Source organism: Zingiber officinale, chromosome 11B, assembly GCF_018446385.1.
Source record: "Zingiber officinale cultivar Zhangliang chromosome 11B, Zo_v1.1, whole genome shotgun sequence".
Lineage (NCBI taxonomy): Eukaryota > Viridiplantae > Streptophyta > Magnoliopsida > Zingiberales > Zingiberaceae > Zingiber > Zingiber officinale.
The window spans coordinates 87055091-87075034 of record NC_056007.1 but is presented as its reverse complement, the minus strand read 5'-3'; the positions used below and the strand labels follow the sequence as shown (position 1 = coordinate 87075034).

Sequence of the window (19944 nt, the reverse complement as noted above, 5' to 3'; positions counted from 1 at the left end):
GACCGATCAGCCTAGGCGCAAGAGCCCTCTGTTCGACACCTGATCGGTCCCCAGACCGATCAGGTGTCGCGATCGAATCCCTGATCGGTCTGTGGACCGATCAGGCTCTGTCCTGATCGGTCCCCAGACCGATCCCGCCTCTCTGCAGTAGAGAATGATTGCGTCTCTGATCGGTCGTGGGGACCGATCAGATACACCGATCGGTCCGCCGACCGATCAGAGCTTTTCTCCGCCGATCGTTGCACGATCGGTGCGTGGACCGATCAAGAACTCACAAGATGCTATCGAGTGGAATCGATCGGTCACCGGCCGATCAGAAACATCGAGTATCACCGGATCGATGCAGACCGATCCGAGCTTGGTTTTGCCCAAACCAAGTCCAAACCAATATCCGTCAACCTTGACCTATTGGTTCATCATGCTTAGCATCCGGTCACTTCCTTGACCGCTAAGACTCCCCACCAAGTGTCCGGTCAATCCTTTGACCTACTTGGACTTTTCAACACCAGTCCGATCATCCCCGATCCATCCGGATTTTCCAATACCGAAGTCCGATCATCCCCGATCCATCCGGATTTTCCAACACCGTAAGTCCGATCATCCCGATCCATCTGGATTTTTCCTTGCCTGGTTTCACTCACCGGACTTTCCAACCGCCTAACATCCCAGTTATCTCCCCTGCTTCACTCACCAGGACTTTCCACACTGCCTAACATCCCAGTTAGAACTTTCTCATTGCCTAACATCCCAGTTAGGACTTTTCCACTGCCTGGCTTTACTCACCAGGACTTTCCACACTGCCTAACATCCCAGTTAGGACTTTTCCTCGTGCCAAGCTCCCTGCTTGGACTTCTCCGTGCCAAGTCTCCATACTTGGACTTTTCCAGTGCCAAGTCTCCATACTTGGACTTTTCCCGTGCCAAGTCTCCATACTTGGACTTTTCGCGTGCCAAGCTCCCTGCTTGGACTTTTCCAGTGCCAAGTCTCCATACTTGGACTTTTTCCCGAATCAGGTCAACCAGGTCAACCTTGACCTACGGTTGCACCAACAATAATCTCCCAAACATCTATTCTTGTCCCATATCAAGAATAGAATTCTCTCACGAGTGTCAAACATCAACATGCAACTTAACTAGGTCAACCTTGACCTAAGGTTGCACCGACAATCTTCCCAAGTCAAACATCAAAATACAACTCGAGTCAAGTCACCTCGAGTCGGGTCAACCAGGTCAACCTTGACCTAAGGTTGCACCAACACTCATTTCACCTACATTCATTCCACTTTCAGATTGGTTTCTGGGACTAAATTGACTCTGACCATCGAAATTTCAGGGGAGTCTATTCCATCTTACTTTTGCTTTGTCTTTCTACTTGTATATATTTCTTTGCTTTGTTTGTTTTTTGCTTGGTAGTTTATTTTTAGTTTGTCTTGTTGATTTTCATAATAAATTCTCTACGTGTTCTTTTTATCATTTTAGAAATTGTGAATGACAGTTAAATTTGATTGTCAAGTCTGATGATTTATTGTTATGATTGGATTATTGGATTGCATGTGATTACAACTTGGTGATAAATTTCAAGTTGATAGATTGAGATGAAAATTTTTTGTATACCTAGTGAGGATACTTTTAAGCCTATTATTTCTATTGATGTGTGATGTACTTGTGGTTAATGTTACTCTAGAATTTGCTTAATTCTTTCAAGACTACATTATCATAGGTTTGCATGATTTTTATAAAGGCTATCTTACTTGCTTTTAGTCATTTCTTTTGTTATCACATGTTGCTTGAATAATTCTCTTATCTTTAGTCATATCATTTGTTTCTCTCTTCCATTCATTTTACCTTATTCTTCTTTTGGATGTGGATATTTTTGGATGTTCCATGATGAGTATTTTACCCGAGACGGACAAAAGTTTAAGTATGAGGGAGAAAAATAGCTTAGTAGAATTTAGGAAACGCATTGGTGAACCATACTTATCACCATTGGTGAGTCATGCTATTTATTTTTGTATTTGAGTTATTGATGATGATGTATAGGGAAGATGCACAACATGTTGTAAGAGTAAAAAAAAATGAATGAAAAAAATAATAAAGAATGAAAAAGAAAAAACAGAAATGAAAATGAAAAAAAAAACGCTTTGCTTTGACATGTTGTGTCATTTTATACTTATTTATGGTAGAATTTTTTATGAGTGACAATTTTTATTGTAGCGACATTTAAATTTTATTGTATATCATGAGTGAATTTTTATTGAAAAGTTATAGTAGAGGTTGTTCACATTTTTTTATTTGTGAGAAACTAGCTTGGAAGTTTGGATGAGATACTTTTTGGGGCATTATTTTCTTGTACTTATCTATGTAGCATTTCAATATATCAATGTTTTCCACCATTACCTTACTTTATCTTCTTCATCTCTTTTCTCACATTATCATTTGTTTGATTCATGTTTCTCTTACATAATTAATGCCTTATTTTATTGTGTATTCCTATGTATATGATAGTGGTGAAGATTAGAAGGAAAGCAAGCTTATGACAGTGCATAAATCATGGGTAGCTTGAGTGAGCTCCACTATTACATGTAGTTAAGAGGGGAGCCGCCATTACTTACCTTGTGAGGTTATTTTGTTATCATTCTCAGTTTATCTAGTATGGATTGAAATTATCATGTTTGTTAATCAATGTATGAATTGAATCCATGAATGCTTTGGTCATTGAATCCATCAATGTATGAATTATTTTTTAAGCATGATTGAGAATTATAAGGGAATACATTTTAGTTATTTTCTTCTTTTGTTTACTTGCTCAAGATGTGTAATAATAAATGTGGGGGAGTTGATAATGAGCATTCTTATATATTATTTTGACTTTTATACTTAGTGTTTTTATCAACTCGTATACTTAAATCTTGTTTTAGATCATATTTTACGAGGTGATATATATTTAGAGTCTTGATATAATTTTTCCTATATTTTTTAGGATTTTATCTGAAAGGTCCGTCTTGTTTTGTAGGGAAGTAATCTGGGTCGTTGATCAGGATCGAATAATCCAAGAGTTTATCAAGAAGTGGAACTCTAATAATCAATGTGATTCCAAGTCCAATTTTAAAATACCCAATTCAATCATCAAGCCCACTCTTAAAGCCCAATTTCATAACCCAATTTCATAACCCAATTTCACTCCTTATCAAATTCGGATTCCTTCTCAACCCTTTTCTTCAATCCGAAACCCGATCCACTAAAAAAAATTCTTCCCTTCTTCTCTCACGCGGACGGCACAGTAGCCATTCCCTCTTCTTCGAGTCTTCGCTAGGGTTCGCGACAACCCTTCACGCGCCGGCTCTGACCATTTCTTCTTCCTCACCACTGACCGACGACCTCTTCTCTTCCCTTGTCGCTGACCTCAAAAATGGATCTGAATCAATCCACATGGTATCAAAAGAGCTACAGCCCTTGTGGATCAAATCCACATGGTATCAAATAGAGGAAGAAGGTGGAAAGGGCTGTAGGAACTTCCTCTATTTTTGTTCACATGGTATCAAATCCACATGGTATCTAGAACCAAACTTGTGAAGGAAACAACCAAAGTAGAGGAGAGCAGAATAGAGTAGTAAGCAGAGGAATTTTTTTACTAATGTTGAGAAACAAAAACTTCTTGAATTACACCCCATAAAGCATCAAAAGAGAATGAGTCTATCTTGAAAAACTAAGTCTACTTTTTGGAAAGAGTGCCTAATAATTTCTGCTATCTAATTGATAGCTAATAATAACCATTTCCAACAAATTTGACGATCGACTATAAGCTGATCTCATGATTTACCTCCTTTCACATAACTTGAGGATAAACTTTGAGGAGCACCTAAGTTAATGTAATCACCTTTATTGCTATAATACAATAATGAGCAATTTGTCAGGATGAGTATTTATTGGTTTGCCCTCGCGGATTAGTGCAGTTGGTGTTTACATGAATATTTACTGTGATAGATTTTTTGATCAATTCCCAATGAATGCGAAAATACTTTGTTGGGTGTCTGACCTTCCTCGTGCAAAAGACTATTGCCTTAGGACACAATGATCTCTGTGATTTATCTCATTCCAGAGTATGTGGGCCCGCTCTGGAAGTGCCGCTAAGGTGACAACTTTATCTTTTTGTTATAATTAAATAAAAAGCAATTTTTCCATAGACGTAGTTTAGTTGATATTTTAATAGTAGATTTGCATCACAAGAGTAAGATTCAAATCCCCTAGGATTTCTTCCTAGAGCATAAGTTCCTTCCACACAGAAAGTCTCTTAGTATCATAATTTACTTCACTTCCACAAGCCTTGGGATGGATAGTGGAGGAGCAGTGATCCTCTGGTCCAGGATCCCTGGATCAATTCTGGACTCTTGTCTATTCATTGGTGGAGTGGACTATACCTCACCTGTTAAATAGGTGAGGTCCAGCTCATCCCACCAATATACCACCAATATAATGATGTAAGGTCTCTTTTGATCCAAAAGATTTTCGATCAGAGAATCTATGGTGGCAAAAGGTGAATAAGCTCGCCCCCAACGCCCCCGCCATCTCGTCTTCAGGCCAATACGGAGGAGGTAAATCACGGACAACTACTAACCTTTGGAATAATGACTAACACATAAAAGAGATATTTACTTCGATTTTTTTGATCAAAGAATCTATGCTCATAGTAGAGGAGGTGTTTGAGGGAGTATTATCACTTTTGTTTTTTTACATTACATAATAAAAAGTAATTTGTCCCTGATTTTGATGTGGTGGTAAAAAACAGAGTGAATTTATCAAGTAATCAAGCTTCAATTTATATAAGGGTATTTCTACGATAATTAAACTACTGATAAAATTGTGGTGCCATATCAAGATTTTTGTACTTACTAAATTTATTTGAAGGGTTAGAATGTCTATTTTAAAATTAGTCGGAATATAAAATTTATTGTTAGTACAGACTAAAAATACGAAGCAATTTCTCTTTTACTTCTTTAATCACAAGCCAGGTCCGTCTCCCGGGTCATAAACTGACTTCATCTCTGCGGCTTCAACAAAGCTGATCACCTCCACCGTGCTCACTTTACTTCTCTCTCTCTCTCTTTTATTTTATTTTTTAAAAATAAAAATAAAAAACTTATTTCTTTTAAGGGTAATTATATATAGTTCACAAAATGTTAGCGAAAAAAAAAACAAAGTTGCTAAGGAATCAAGAAAGATGAAGTACATGAATAGTTGTCGGGCTAAATTATCTGAAATTGCCTAATTGAGGTAGCGAAGGAAGATGAGCAATTATAAAATTGTGGGAATCTTTTCTTATGTTTTTTTCTCTCTCTTGTGCTTGGTCGCCATGTGACATAATTGCCACGTGTCGATATTTCACATGATGATCAAATTAAAGAGTAGAACAAATAGAAAGAATTCATATATTTTTTAAAAAAGCGGCTTTTGATTTTAAAATGTAATATTGGATACGAGGTTTGCGTGTGGGCATTAATTATTTTAGACATTGTAATTAATTAGATACAAGCTAAAAGTCACTGTTAATTGCAGGGCTCAATGTCTGAGTACAAGTGAGACAATTTAAGAAGTTTAATTGATTTTGGCATGTAATGCGTACGGACTCCAATAGATAAGATCAAAATCAATTATTGGTTGAATGGACAAATATAACTTGGTTTAATGAGAACCTCTTAATTAAAAAAAAAGCATTTTAAGATATTTTAAGAACTTCGGCCAGTGATCGATTAATGGATATTTACAAATGCGACCATCAACCCGTTAATTATTGAGCTCCCACTGCCCCTGCCATTGCCACTGCAAAACACCAACTAAAATAATTGCACCAGATGGGGCCCCTTAATCCCTGTCACTCTAAATTAAAGACAAAATCCATGTGAAACTGAGAAAGAAATTCTCGTGACCCAACAAGCTGTTCTTGCTGAAACAGAAGGAACCAAATGGAGAAAAAAGTGCTAATTAATTTATTAAGAACATTCATCATCAGCATTCAGATACAACAACGTCCAATTAAGTGAAGCAATTGCATGCAATCGTGATTAATTACTACAAGATAGTAATTAATTAACTAAAACAAGGTAGCTAGTAGTTTAATAGCAGTCGTTCCAAATAGTGTGACCGAGAAGCGCCAGAATGTGATCGCTGCCGCCGGCGGCCGCCTGCTGATCGTCACCTCCTAAGGCGAACAGAGGCGGCGGGCGCTGCGGTTCGGCCGGAGCGAAGGAGTCGTCGTCCAAGTTTCGGTCGAAAGTCGCCGCCGGCAAAGTGGAGAAGCAGGTCACGTCGATCGAGTCCAATGCGATGATGCTGCTGGCGCTAGCGTGGATCGTCGGCAGTGGGGGCCGTGGAAGAGGAGACGCCGCCTCGGCTTTGATCATGACCGGAGGCTTCTTGGTGCTCGCCGGGATCTTGTGGAACACCCGGCACACCACCCACTCGTTCTGCAAATTAATTTTGCAACAGAGCAACCGCCAAAAGCGATTTAAATTTAATTATAACCATGAACTCGAATGGATGATCGGTGGAGAAAGATCAATCGAATTAGAGTTACTTTAGCGAGATGATGGTGGTGGTGGAGGGAGCACTTGCCCTCCAATCTGTACTCGTGCATGACCCAATTGCTCTTCTCGCCCTTGGGAGCTCTGCCACGGTAGAAAACCAGAGTCTTCTTCATGCCGACCAGGCTTCGGCCGCGATAGACGGCGTTGTCTTTTCCGGTGGCCTTCCAATAGCCGGTTCGGGTGGCCCTGTTGGTCCTCAGCCCGGTGGGGTACTTCCTGCCCCTGACGCAGAAGAAGTACCACTCCTTCTCCCCCATCTCGGCTCTCACTGCAATACATATTGCACAAGCAAATCGTCAAACACCATGACTGCAGCACAGAGCAGACATAGAACAGAGGATGGCATTAACCAGCGACGGCGTACATGGCAAATCCCAGGGCTCGTACTTGTTGAGGTCGACTTCGCCGATGACGAGGGTGCGGAATCCGGCGTCGGCGACTTTGCGGGCGAGGTAGTGGGTGATGAGCTCTTCGTCAGTGGGTCGGAAGCGGAAGCCAGGCGGGAGGCGATCCATGCTCTACTCGGCGTGCTGTGATGGATGTGGGAATCACTGACATTGGATCGTATCTATATGGATGGATGAAGATTATAAGGAGATCCAATTTAGCATCTGTAGCAGGCCAGCGATGGATTTGGAGTTGGGACCCACTCCAATAATACCTTGTTATCTTTTGGGATGCTGCCATCGCATAACGGAGAATCCCTCCACCCCCATGTAATTCATCCTGCCATTCACTTTGACTTTTTAGCCGTAAGTATTAATCCTACTACTAATTATAAGATAATTATATTAATTAATAAAAGATAAAGATTACTATATTATTTTAATTTAATATCGAATAAATAAGTATAATAATATTTTACAATAATAAATTTTAATCTACAACATGTTAATTGATTGAATTGAGAATGAGATTATGTAGATATATATAAATACTACTTTTAACTATTCATAGTCAAGTAATGACAATATTAATACAATGAGACTAGCATGTAGGTCAATTGATAACTTAATCATATAAATTATGAATACGAGATTTTACGTTGACATATAAATATATATTAGAGAATATATATTGAAATGACTCGTCATGAGAATGTTTCATGGATCATTATATGAATGTTATAAACATTCTCATGTGACTATTGGTATGAATAGTCCTTAAACTTGAAGTCATTACGATTCCCTAAATAAGGAGTCGTGTGCTTTGATATCGATAAACGTCACTTATAATAAGGTGGACTATAAAATCGATCACCGGGTATGCAATAAGTTATGCGGGATGTGAGTAATGTAGATGAGTCCATCCCTTTCATATGATGGAAGGGTCCCTTGATTAGTAGGTCATAAGAATGTATGGTCATGCTCAAATGAGTGAATATAAGATATTGAACTTATTTGTTTATGTCTACTTAGAGATAAAAAAAAACACAAAGATTGATAAGAGAATTACATGGTCTATGCCTCATTGATCAATTTATATATCAGAAATAAAAGAATTGAGTCATACAAGATAATAGTCACAAACAGATTAGGTCGGATCTCGACATTCTCGTCACTTGGATAGTAATAATGTATTGTTAGATATTACTCATTGTTTATGTATTTAAAATAATTTTAGAGACATTGGTAATATTACGATAACTTATTAGGTCACACACAAATGATAAGTTGATTTGGAGATGAGTTAATATGACGAATCATTGGATTAAGTTTAATCCGAATTAGACTCAATTGGTCCAACTATTAGATCGAGTCAAATTCGAATTAGACTCATGGAGTCAATTCAGATTGATGAGGATCAATAAGTTGGACTTATTGGGTGAATTCGAATTTACCAAGGAAGAGGAAACATCAAGACTTTATTGGATTAATGGAGGAATTAATTGGATAAATATAGAATTAATGTCAATTAAGGCAATTAATGCCAATTAAGACTCATTGGGTGAATGAGTAAAAAGGGGAGTTTTGATTCATTTGGTGAAAACTTATGTTTTTCATCTTCTTCTTCTCTTTTCTTCCTCTAGGGTCGAAATTTTCCTTATGGTTGCTAGCACAACCTTGGTTGATTTTTTCTTTTCCACTTTGTTAGTTCATGAGACAGATGAAAGACTTGTTCGTGTGGATACCGAAAAAGACACGGACATATGATCGTGCTGAGATCCTTAGTGTCGGGAGTTCATGTTTACGGAACAATGGTATAACTTCCTTTTAACAAACTTAGATCTTCTAAAAAGATTTAATTAGTTTTTTCACTGTACTTTCTACATATTTAACGCTCTAGATCCTCTCCATAATCACCCTAACTTATCTACTCCGTATTGATCTTAAAACGGACTAACGAAGATACTAAGAGCGAGCACATTGTCTTTTGCCACTTGTTAGCTTCTTGGTTAAAAACTAGGATCATAGTAAAGTGTTTTATGCATACTCTTTGAAGTTTGAATTGACATGCTACAAATTGTTGTCAAAGGCTCAGGTTAAGTTTTGGTAAAAACTGTTGGTGCAAGTTACACTAGAATCAAACCTAAGTTTTGATGTTGTCAAAGGTTCAAGTTAAGTCTTGTTCTGATCTAACAAGTTGATTAAGTATACAAACTGTTTACTCAATCGATAAATACCTAGTTAGAGGCTAGGCAGAAAAAGTCTTAGCAGATTATGAAACCCAAGTGGAAAGACCAAGTGGGTCGAGAGGACCCGACACTTGGCAGTGAGATTGAGAGATCTGGAAAATCGAAAATCGGGAGAAAGTTCTGGCGAGCCGATCAAGGCTAAGTGAAAAGTCCAAACAGATCTGGAGGATCAAAGTTTGGCAGGTAGGTTGAGGTAAACAACTGGAGGAGCGACAGTGAGGTCATGTTCCTGAAGGGAACAACCTAAAGTCGTAGATCCAACTAAAGAAACCGGGAAGGTTTCAATGTTGAGATCAAGACAGTTAATCTGTCTATTATTATTACTCATGCATTTTATATATTACTGTGCTAATATCTGTTTTGCAGGAAAATACTATTTAACTCTATTTTGTAGGTTCGACTTGATCAGTCGACCGAATACGAGGATCGGTCGGCCGAACTAGACTAACTCAGAACAGACACAAGTTCAAACCAAACCAGAGCGAAATCCGATTAGAGCTTGATCGGTGGACCGAACCCTGACGATGTGGCACAGAGCAGTTTGGTCAGAAACATAGAAGGAAGCTAAGCTGATCGGTCGACCGAACCAGCATATCGATCTACCGAACGATACCTCATCAATGCAGCATTAAGTGTGAATCTCGGCGAACAGGGAAATTATCTGTTCGGAACCAAGTAACTGAACACGTTCTCTACTTTTCCGCTGCACAACTTTGTTTTAAACGAGTAAAAGAAAAGTTTTTAAAAGTGCGATATTCACCTCCCCTAATCGTACTCGTTCGATCCAACAAAAACTTGTGTTATTCATCTTGTTCTTCTCTTTTCATGTGACTATTTTTATGTGACTATTGGTATGAATAGTTCTTAAATCTGAAGTCACCACGATTCCCTATATAAGGAGTTGTGTACTTTGATATCGGTAAACGCCACCTATAATAAGGTGAACTATAAAGTCGATCACTGAATATACAATAAGTTATGTGAAGGGATGTGAGTAATGTAGATGACATTCATCCCTTTCATATGACGGAGCGATATCTGTGAGCCCCTTAATTAGTATGACATAAGAATGCATGGTCACGTTCTAATGAGTCAATATAGGATATTGAGCTTATTTGTTTGAATGTGTCTACTTAGAGATCAAGAAACATACAGACTGATAAGAGGATGACACAGTCTATGTCTCATTAATCAATCTAGATATCAAAGATAGAATGATTGAATAATACAAGATAATAGTCACGGGTAGGTTAAGTCGGATCTCGACATTCTCGTCACTTGGGTAGTAATAATGCATTATTATATGTTACTCATTGTTTATGTATATAAAATAGTTTGAGACATTGTCAATATTACGAGAACCTAATGGGTTACATACAAATGACAAGTTGATTTGGAGATGAGTTCATATGATGAATCATTGGATTAAGTTTAATCCGAATTAGACTCAATTAGATCCAACTATTAGATTGAGTCCAATTCAAATTAGACTCGTGGAGTCAATTCGGATTAACGAGGATAATGAGTTGGACTTATTGGATAAACTCGAATTTACTAAGGAAGAGGAAAAATCAAGACTTAATTAGATTAATGTAGGATTTAATTAGATTAATAGAGAATTAATGCCAATTAAGGCAATTAATATCAATTAAGACTCATTGGGTGAATGAATACAAAAAGAGAGTTTTGATTCATTTGGTAAAAACTTGTGTTCTTCATCTTCTTCTTCTCTTATCTTTCTCTTGGGTCGAAATCTTCCTTATGGTTGCTAACACAACCTTGTTGATTTTTTCTTCTCCACTTCGTTGGTTCGTGAGACGGATGAAAGGCTTGTTCATGTGGATGCCAAAAGAGGCACGGACATGTGATCGTACTAAGATCCTTACCGCCGGAAGTTTATGTTTACATAACAAAGATATAACTTCCTTTTAACAAACTTAGATATTCTAAAAGGATTTAATTAGTTTTTTTATTATACTTTCTACATATTTAGCGCTCTAGATCCTTTCCATAATCCTCCTGAGTTATCTCCTCCATATTGATCTTAAAACGAACTAACAAAGATACTAAGAACTAAGAACGAGCACATTACCTTTTGCCACTTGTTAGCTTCTTGGTTAGCGCTCTGGATCTTTTCCATAATCACCTTAAGTTATCTACTCCGTATTAATCTTAAAACAGACTAACGAAAATACTAAGAACGAGCCCATTACCTTTTGCCACTTGTTAGCTTCTTGGTTAAAACCTGGGATGATAGTAAAGTGTGTTATGCATACTCTTTGAAGTTTGAATTGCCATGCTACAAACACTTTACTAAGATCCCAGTTTTTAACCAAGAAGCTAACCAGTGGCAAAAGGTCAAAGGAGGCCAAAAGACATACATACATTCTTGATGTAATCTCATTTATGTGTACTGTCTGCAAATGGTACATGCTATCAGGCAGGAGTAACAATTAAGGGGCAAAAGACTAGCTAGATAGATTACGAGCAGGGTTTTCAATCCTTCTTGACGCCGGTGGGTCGCGCTTCCAGTCCTCCTTCCTTCCTCGTCTCGAGCGAGTAGGGCATGTAAGTCCCCATGATCTTATCCCACATCACAAAGAAAGGCTGCGAGAAGTTGTACTTGCTGCCGTACAGCTGGTGGTGGATGTCATGGTACGCGCTGTTGTTGCTGAAGAAGGCGTGGAACAGGTTCCCCGGGATACAGAGGCCGCAGTGGTCGTCCACCGTCTTCACGGTGGCGAAGGAGAAGAAGTAGATGCTGGTTCGCGGGGTCATTCCGGTGACCAGAAACGACACGGCGCCGCCGACGGTGTCCATGATCAGGCCCTCCAGTGGGTGGTTGTACAGCGCGCCGTAGGCGTAAGGGACGACCAGCGAGTGGTGCTTCGAGTGGAGGTGCTTGTACAGGAACTTGTTGGTGTGCATGTACCGGTGCATGAAATACTGCCAGGTGTCCATCACCAGCATTGCGCCGGCGAACTGCGCGAGGACTACCAGAGGACCGGGCTGCTGAGGTTTCGCGCCGCTGACGTCGTCCCCGCCGACGAACTGCAGTTTAATTTGGTGTTTTTGGCAATTGTTTAGATGGATGAATTAGAAAAGTAAAACAATCAAATTGCAGGAGACGAGTACGCACGGCGAAGAGGAGAATGCAGACGACGCATTGAACGGCCTGCTGAAGAAGAACGCCTCTGACCACAGCGCCTTTGGAGACGCCGTTCTTCGATTTTTCTTCGCTCTTCGAGTGCAGCCGGTACTCATCGTACCCATCGAACAGCACGTACATGCCTGAGTAGAGCCAGTAGACGGCGATGGGCACGAAGGTGCCCAGAAGCTCGTCTGAAACAGCAAACGCCATTCCTTCTCGTGCGATTGCTGAAATTAATTTCTTACTTCTGCAAAGCGCAATTAGATTAATCGTTGGCAATCAAGTAGATTTTCCCGGTGAAGAACAGTAATCAAGTTGGATTTTTGTGAATACAGCTTATTGAATTACACAGGAACACAGTTTGCATCTGTTACAAGAAACAGAGAACTGCAGGGTAGAGAATTGTAGCGCAGAAGAAAGGTTAAAAGAAGTAAGTTGTGAACCCTAATCTCATGTGGGAGATGTTTTGGTACGATCGCGAATTAGGAAAGTAGATGCGCAATTTTATAGAAAAAGCAACAATTAGATCCACTGATATAGAAAAGAAAGAACAGAGGAGGCAGAATTGAAAAAATACATATCTACAAAAGAAAGAAAGAAACTAGATAGAAAAGATCACGAACTTACCAAAGAAGATCTTGCGAGAGACGATAATCGAGATGGAAGAAGGGAATAGAGGTGTGGCTGTTGGATTCGATGGATGCAAATCACAAATCTGTATAAACCATGGAGTGGGAAGCTCTGTTCCTGGCTCTTGGCTATATTAAGATCGAAGGAAGAGAGTTGAAGGAAATAAGGAGGAAGGAAGGCGGTGACCGGGTCAGGGAAGTCGGCCAACCGATAGCCGACGACTTCCAATCTTTGTGGTTTTCGTACTGATGATGAGGTTGAGAGAAAATTGGAAATCCGAATCTATAGATAATATTTGGGAAAAGGTATAAAAAAATCCCTTTATTTTATCTTCTTTTTGGATGCCTGTCTAAATCTGGCATTATATATAATTAATTTAATAAATTATATAATTTTCACGTATAATTGATTGATTTTTTAAAAAATACTTTATCACATTTATTATACTCATCATAGAACTTTAATTGGCTATCTACTTCTAAAAGAACGTGGATCAACGTGGATCAATGAAAAGGAGACAACTAATGAAAAATATTTAAATCAATTAAGAACCTATAAATTCAACGTTATATTAAAAATAAAAACCTCCCAACTTTTATAAACCCTCCTCACAATCGTAAACCTAAAAGCCTATTCGATTAAAATCGAATCGAATTAATCGAGCTAATCAATTTTTTTTTCAAATAAATCAAATTGAATCGATTTTTGATAAAAATCAAACTGAACTAAATCGAATTTTTAATAAAATTAAATAAATCAAATCGAATAAATTGTTTTTTTCTAAAAATATGATTTGACTTAATAAAAATTTAGTTCAATCTAAAATTTATGATGTAAAAAATAAATTTTATTCAAAAATTCGATCTATTCGGTCAATTTAATTTAACCGAATAAAAAAAAATTAAAACCGAACTCGAATCAAATTAATCGATTTTTTAGAGAAAATCATCGAATTTCTAAATAAATCAAATCAAATTTTTAAATTTAGTCGATTTAATCAGTTTATTCAATTTAACCTAATTTTTGCTCAATCCTAAAGTAACCTATATTAGATCTCATCACATCATTATCTATATTTTTTTTTATTTGCTATAAGTATTTATAATATGTATTTATATACTATTATAAATATATATTTATAATATACATATTAATTAATTTATTAATATGCATGGGTCATGCCGACTAATATTGTTTTTGTGAAAAATTATTCTGAATGAAGTAGGGATGACAATGGGTAGAATTTGCGTAGGATTTTATATCCTCCGTATCCATCCCCATTTATTATATCTATACCCATACCCATCGGGTATTTAATTTTCATACTCATCCTCATACCCATCGGAGTTTCGGGTACTCATATCCTACCCATCATCCTATTATTCCCTACCATTCTCATTTAAAAAAAAATTTCAATGTACTTGTCAGGTCTTCCTCATCTCACCCTCCTTCGATCGGGTGAACATTTTTCGTGGAAAAGAAGATGAGATGCGTGTTGATAACAGGATAAAGAGACAAAATAAGTTTTTTTTCTAAGACGAAAAACGAGCTAAAGTTTTTTCTTTCCCAATAAAAAATGAGGCTTATAAATAAATAAATATATCGAGTATCGGGTAGGGTATGGATAGGATTTTACCACATCCGCCTCCATACCCATATCCGAATACCCATTTACTATAATCGGGTATAAAAATTCCAGAGCACCAGATCACCATTCGTGGGCCGCTTGCCAAAATATGGGAGGATGCAAGGGCCCGAGTTGCCATGATGATCCCAAGTCAGCTCGGCGACAGCCATCTGCAGGTCGGGGGGTTTAACATCGGCGCTTGACGGTCTTCCGAGCAGGATATTAATAGTCGCCGCTTCGACCCTAGAGTTTAACGTTGCGGCTCGACGGTCTTCAGGCCGGGGGGTTTATAGTCGCCGGTTCGACTCCAGAGTTTAACGTCGCCGCTCGACAGTCTTCCGAGCGAGATATTTATGGTCGCTGCTTCAACCTTAGAGTTTAACGTCGCCGTTCGACGGTCTTCAGACCGGGGGGTTTATAGTCGCCGGTTCGACTCCAGAGTTTAACGTCACCGCTCGACGGTCTTCCGAGCGGGATATTTATGATCGCCGCTTCGACCCTAGAGTTTAACGTCGCATCTTGACGGTCTTTAGGTCGGGGGGTTTATAGTCGCCGGTTCGACTCCAGAGTTTAACGTCGTCGCTCGACGATTTTTCGAGCGGGATATTTATGGTCGCCGCTTCGACCCTAGAGTTTAACGTCGCCGCTCGACGATTTTCATGGGGCGTAGTCGTTCGGCGTATTCTTTTCTTTTTGATATCATTCCAGCATTCAAAGGGAACCAAGGAACGGAAAATACATAAAACGAATTACATGGGCACACCTTTCATCCAACTCGGTACGATTGGAGATGATTAGCGCTCCATGGTCGTTCTAGCTGTCGTCCATCTTCATCCTCGAGGTAATAGGCGCCCGATCGGAGCTTCTCGATGATCTTGAAGGGCCCAACCCAGGGTGCCTCCAGCTTGCTCACATCTCCGACCGGCTTTACCTTTTTCCATACAAAGTCACCGACTTGGAATGCCCTGGGAATCACTCGCCTGTTGTAATTCTGCTTCATTTTTTGCAGGTACGCAATTAGCCGGAACGATGCCTTGGCTCGCACCTCGTTTACCATGTCCAACTCCAGCTGCCTCCGCTCGGCGTTACTCGCATCGTACTGTTGCACCCACGACTGTTGGAGTCTTGCCCCGGTCACTAAGCCAAAGAACTATCGCCGCCGATCGCCTTCGCCTGACCGACATCATAATCACCAAAATGTCAGACAGCGAACAGCCAGACAGTCATCCGAGCAGCAACATCCGCACCAACAAAGAAGCAACCCCTGAGCCTCCCAAGAGCGAGCTAGATCGTCTGTCGGGAGGAAGAAAATAGAAGCAACACCGCTCGGGGGGAAATCAACATCATCGCTGGAGGGCCAACCAACGGAGACTCCAACCGAGCCCGCAAGTCGTACGCTCGACGGTTGGAGCTCCATGCCGTAGGATGCAGTCGAGAGAAGGCGAACGGTCCCGAGATAAGCTTCGGCCCTAGTGACCTTGACGGAGTTGAAATGCCTCACAACGACGCCCTCATTATCAGAGCGGTAATATCAAACTACACTATTCATCACATCTTTATTGACACAGGGAGCTCGGTCAACATCATTTTCAAGAAGACGTTCGACCAGCTTCAGATCGACAGGGATGAGCTGCTGCCTATGACAACGCCCCTGTTCGGATTCACTGGTAACGAGGTTTAGCCGGTCGGCCAGATGAAATTGGCCATTTCACTCGATGAAGAGCCGCTCAGAAGGACGCGTACCACTAACTTCATCGTAGTGGATGCGCCCTCGGCGTACAACGTCATTTTGGGTCGACCAACCCTCGGTGAATTCTGGGTTGTCGTCGAGCTCTTCTTGGGAGAGAGTCACAGTATGTTGACGTCCAGCTTCTTCCATCGCCTCGGCTCCGGATTCAGGTGTGTTCCCACAGACGGCGCCAATTTGATCCTGTCCGGGCGCTGAGTCGATAGACGCTGGGGATGTGGCGCTCTTGTCGACGGCGTATGAACCTTTGACTGGTGTGAGCCTCCAGTGAGAACCTGCAAACACAAAACTGAGTCGGGAAGGGGTTCCGGAGACGACCCTCCGACGCTCAAGTCAGCTCCGCCGAGAAGAGATCGAGGCAGAATAACGAGCGTGAAGACTAGCTATAGTAGATGAGAATGCATACCTCCGTCAAAGCCTGGGGTATTTATATAGGACCCCTGGGAGGCGCGTGCACGCTTCTCGAGGCGTGCACGCTTCCCAAGACATACCTCAAAATGTATGTGTCAGAAAAGTACGTCTGGCGTCATACCGCAACCGTCCGAGCATATCTCTGTCTTGACAGTGGAAACTTCCACCGTACGATTCTCTGTCCGGCTCGGCCGCCGACCATGCTGTTTGTCGGCGGCACATGTCTCGAGAAGCATATCACCAGCTGTCCCCTTCATCTTCTTCTGCACCTTTTGTCTGCTACTAGTCTGAACGAGAGAGATGCTTGGACTCACTGCCGTCCGGGAAGGGACATGTACTGGACTGTAGGGGTGTCAAAAATGAACCCGACCCGACGACCCAACCCGAGTCGACCCGAAAAAAATCGGGTTCGGGTTGGGCATTTTCGGGTTCGGGTCGGGTTCGGGTTGGAGGGTTGGAGAGTAAAAAAATTTCGGGTTGGGTCGGGTTGGGTTCGGGTTGACCCGGGTTGACCCGGGTTGGCTTAAATATAGGGTTTTGTGGGTTTTTTTAGAGTTAAATCAAATTTTATTTTAAAAATTTAGATGTTTTTATGTATATTAATATCATGTTTGTATGATAATGATGGAATATTGAGATAAAAGTGAAGAATTATAGGGAAAATAGCCCAAAAAAGTCGTTTTGAATCGGATTTTCGGGTTATATGGGTCGGGTTCGGGTTGATCGGGTTGGTCGGGTTCGGGTTCGGGTTGAGGTGTTTTGGGTTGAACTCGGGTTCGGGTCGGGTTCGGGTTGGGTTAAAAAAAAAAAAAAAAAAACTCAACCCGACCCAACCCGACCCGACCCACCCGAATTGACACCCCTACTGGACTGAAAGGAAGAGACGCTCGGCCCGTCGGTCACCCGGTAGTTCGATGGACATCGTGGCTGAGCCGAGCGGGTCGTCCGCTCGGCTGAGGGCGACTGGCGCGGTCTTCTGAACAAGAGGAGTCCTGCATGGCTTGTGAGCGTCGAAAGCTCGGCATAACGACCGAGCTGTCAAAGCGCCGACTCGGGCGCTATCCGCGCCGATCGCTCAGATAGGTTAATGTTGACTGCGACCGCCACAGGGCCGTTGACCATCCTCCGAGCGGGCCCCCCTTTCTTACCACCGGATCATGTGCCTCCCCCTTAAGTCTAGTCGAAGGAGGCTGTAGGTCCGACTAACCGGGCTAGTATGCCAACACAGGGCCGACCGGTCAGGGATGTCGAGCGGCCATAACATTACCTCATACCGCCGAACGGAAGTGTGCCCGCTATCACTTGGCAGAATTTTTACTGATTGGTCTGCCCATCTGAAGATGATCAGCGATGACCTGCCTCAGTTCTCCTCGGATTGCTCGCAAATCCCGTCTATCAGGGCAAAGCATGCGACCACGCCTTCGTAATGGTCTTCATTAAATGCCCTCCTATGATTGACAGCCACGTGGCACCGCCACTGTCATCGAACGCACGAGGCGACTGGCTCGATGTGACCTCTGGTGATTTGAATTCAACGGTGCGATTTGCGCCTTGGGGCCTGCGACCTAGATCGAACGGCTCCGTTTGGCCGAACCTCTCTTTTATATAGTCGTAGCGTTGTTCCTGATTCATTTCACAGTTTTCGCGTTTTGGTTCTCTGGCTACTCGGTGCTCATCGCTCCGTCGACGATTTACGCTTAGGGTTCCGTTAATTCACGCTTTCCTTCCCTCCTCCGAGTAAGGTCATTGCTTCTTCTTGTCTTTGCCTCTATTTTTCTCTCCTTTTTGAGCTTTTGGTGTTTCCCTGTCGTCTTTTTCGTTGACCTCCCTATATTCTCGCTTTCTCCACTGTTCCGGCGATGGCGAGTTCATCACAACCGTCTGACCCTGCTCTCGGCCTCTGGTATACCACCATGGAGAGCCGGTTTGATGCAGGTGATGCGGTGAGCCTTGTCCGCACCTTCGAACTTCCTCCTGACCATAAATTAGTATTAGCTACTTCGTCCGATCGGTCTCATGATCCGTCGACCGGCACTACTTGTTTCTTCCGAGACTAGTTTGTAGCTGGTCTGCGTTTTCCCATACATCCGTTCGTCATTGAAGTATGCAATTATTTTCGCCTCCCGCTCGGCCAACTCGTTCCAAACTCGTTTAGGTTGCTGTTCGGCGTGGTTGTCTTATTTAGGCTGCACGACATCCCTTTAGTTCCCAAGATTTTTCATTACTTCTACTATCCTAAACAGTCCGAGTGGGGTACTTTCCTTTTCCAATCTCGGATTGGCCTTGTATTCTTCAATAAAATGCCCACCCCAATAAACATTGGAAAGAATACTTTTTCTTTCTGTGTTTGCTCGAATCGCCGCCCTTCCGAACCAAATGGCAGACCGCCGTACCCACTCCACCAGAGCTCGGTAAATACAAGAGCCAGCCGGCCTACCTTCATGCAGCCAACCTGCTGGCCGACCAAAAGTTCAACATCCACAAGCTGCTCTGTGAGGGCGTGCTATACATATTCGGGCTCAGTCCGATCCGCTCGAAACTTCCGAGCAGCATGGGTAAGAGCTTTCTCGATCCTCTTTTCCTTTTGATCTAGCTGATTTGTTTTCCCTTTTTGCAGCAGACATCATGAAGCGTGCTCGCGCTACCGAGCGGATGAGGTTGAGGGCCGCCGAGATTGAAGCGGCGGCTACTAAGGAGATGGTCGACCTTGGCATTGCGCCGGTTGGCTCACATGAAGGGGAGAGCGGCGAGGCACCTATTGCTATCGGTGGATCAACCGTTCGGGTCTCTGCCACAGAAGCGGTGGGCGATGCTACTTCGTTCGCCAGACACCCCTCTACTCAAGACGAGGACGTGGAGCAATCGACCGAGGATGTTCCTTTGGTGATCTGCAAATGCCGTCGGACGGAGATACCTGCCCGTTCGGCAACACCTGCGGAGCAGGTGTCTGAGCAGGTTGGCGCTCCTTCCGCAGGGGTTGACTTGGCTCCGGCTTCTATCGAAGCAATTTCCTCATATCGCACTCTTTCACAGCTCGATCGGCCGATGGATCTAATTGAAGCGCAACCAGTCAGTTCTCTGCCACTGGCCCGTCGACGTATACGACGCTCCGGCATCACTTCCGCTCCGACCGGCCAGCCCTCCGGTCCTTCAGGTTCAGCTC

At 41.9% G+C, this 19944-nt stretch overlaps 2 protein-coding genes across 2 annotated transcripts; both read right to left on the bottom strand.

Moving 5' to 3' along the window:
* Positions 1-5962: 5962 nt before the first annotated feature.
* Positions 5963-7142, bottom strand: LOC122034480 (NAC domain-containing protein 79-like). The gene is made up of 3 exons (XM_042593745.1): positions 6945-7142; positions 6571-6848; positions 5963-6460 (listed from the first exon to the last, which is right to left on the bottom strand). The coding sequence occupies exons 1-3, from the start codon at positions 7093-7095 to the stop codon at positions 6110-6112; spliced, it is 780 nt and encodes a 259-aa protein (XP_042449679.1). The 5' UTR covers positions 7096-7142; the 3' UTR covers positions 5963-6109.
* A 4462-nt stretch (positions 7143-11604) lies between these two features.
* LOC122034866 (sphinganine C4-monooxygenase 1-like) lies at positions 11605-13266 on the bottom strand. Its single transcript, XM_042594226.1, has 3 exons — positions 12994-13266; positions 12355-12613; positions 11605-12266 (listed from the first exon to the last, which is right to left on the bottom strand). Exons 2-3 carry the CDS (start codon positions 12574-12576, stop codon positions 11712-11714), a joined length of 777 nt encoding a protein of 258 aa, XP_042450160.1. The 5' UTR covers positions 12577-12613; positions 12994-13266; the 3' UTR covers positions 11605-11711.
* Between the last annotated feature and the right edge of the window lie 6678 nt (positions 13267-19944).

What these genes read in the sequence shown, in the direction of transcription:
- LOC122034480 (XM_042593745.1), bottom strand. Translation starts at nt 7,095, where the DNA reads ATGGATCGCCTCCCGCCTGGCTTCCGCTTCCGACCCACTGACGAAGAG. An exon ending in CGAGCCCTGGGATTTGCCAT is followed by an intron (nt 6,849 to 6,944) that starts GTACGCCGTCGC and finishes TATGTATTGCAG; the next exon opens with TGAGAGCCGAGATGGGGGAG. An exon ending in ACCACCATCATCTCGCTAAA is followed by an intron (nt 6,461 to 6,570) that starts GTAACTCTAATT and finishes ATTAATTTGCAG; the next exon opens with AACGAGTGGGTGGTGTGCCG.
- LOC122034866 (XM_042594226.1), bottom strand. Translation starts at nt 12,576, where the DNA reads ATGGCGTTTGCTGTTTCAGACGAGCTTCTGGGCACCTTCGTGCCCATC. An exon ending in TCTGCATTCTCCTCTTCGCC is followed by an intron (nt 12,267 to 12,354) that starts GTGCGTACTCGT and finishes ATTAAACTGCAG; the next exon opens with TTCGTCGGCGGGGACGACGT.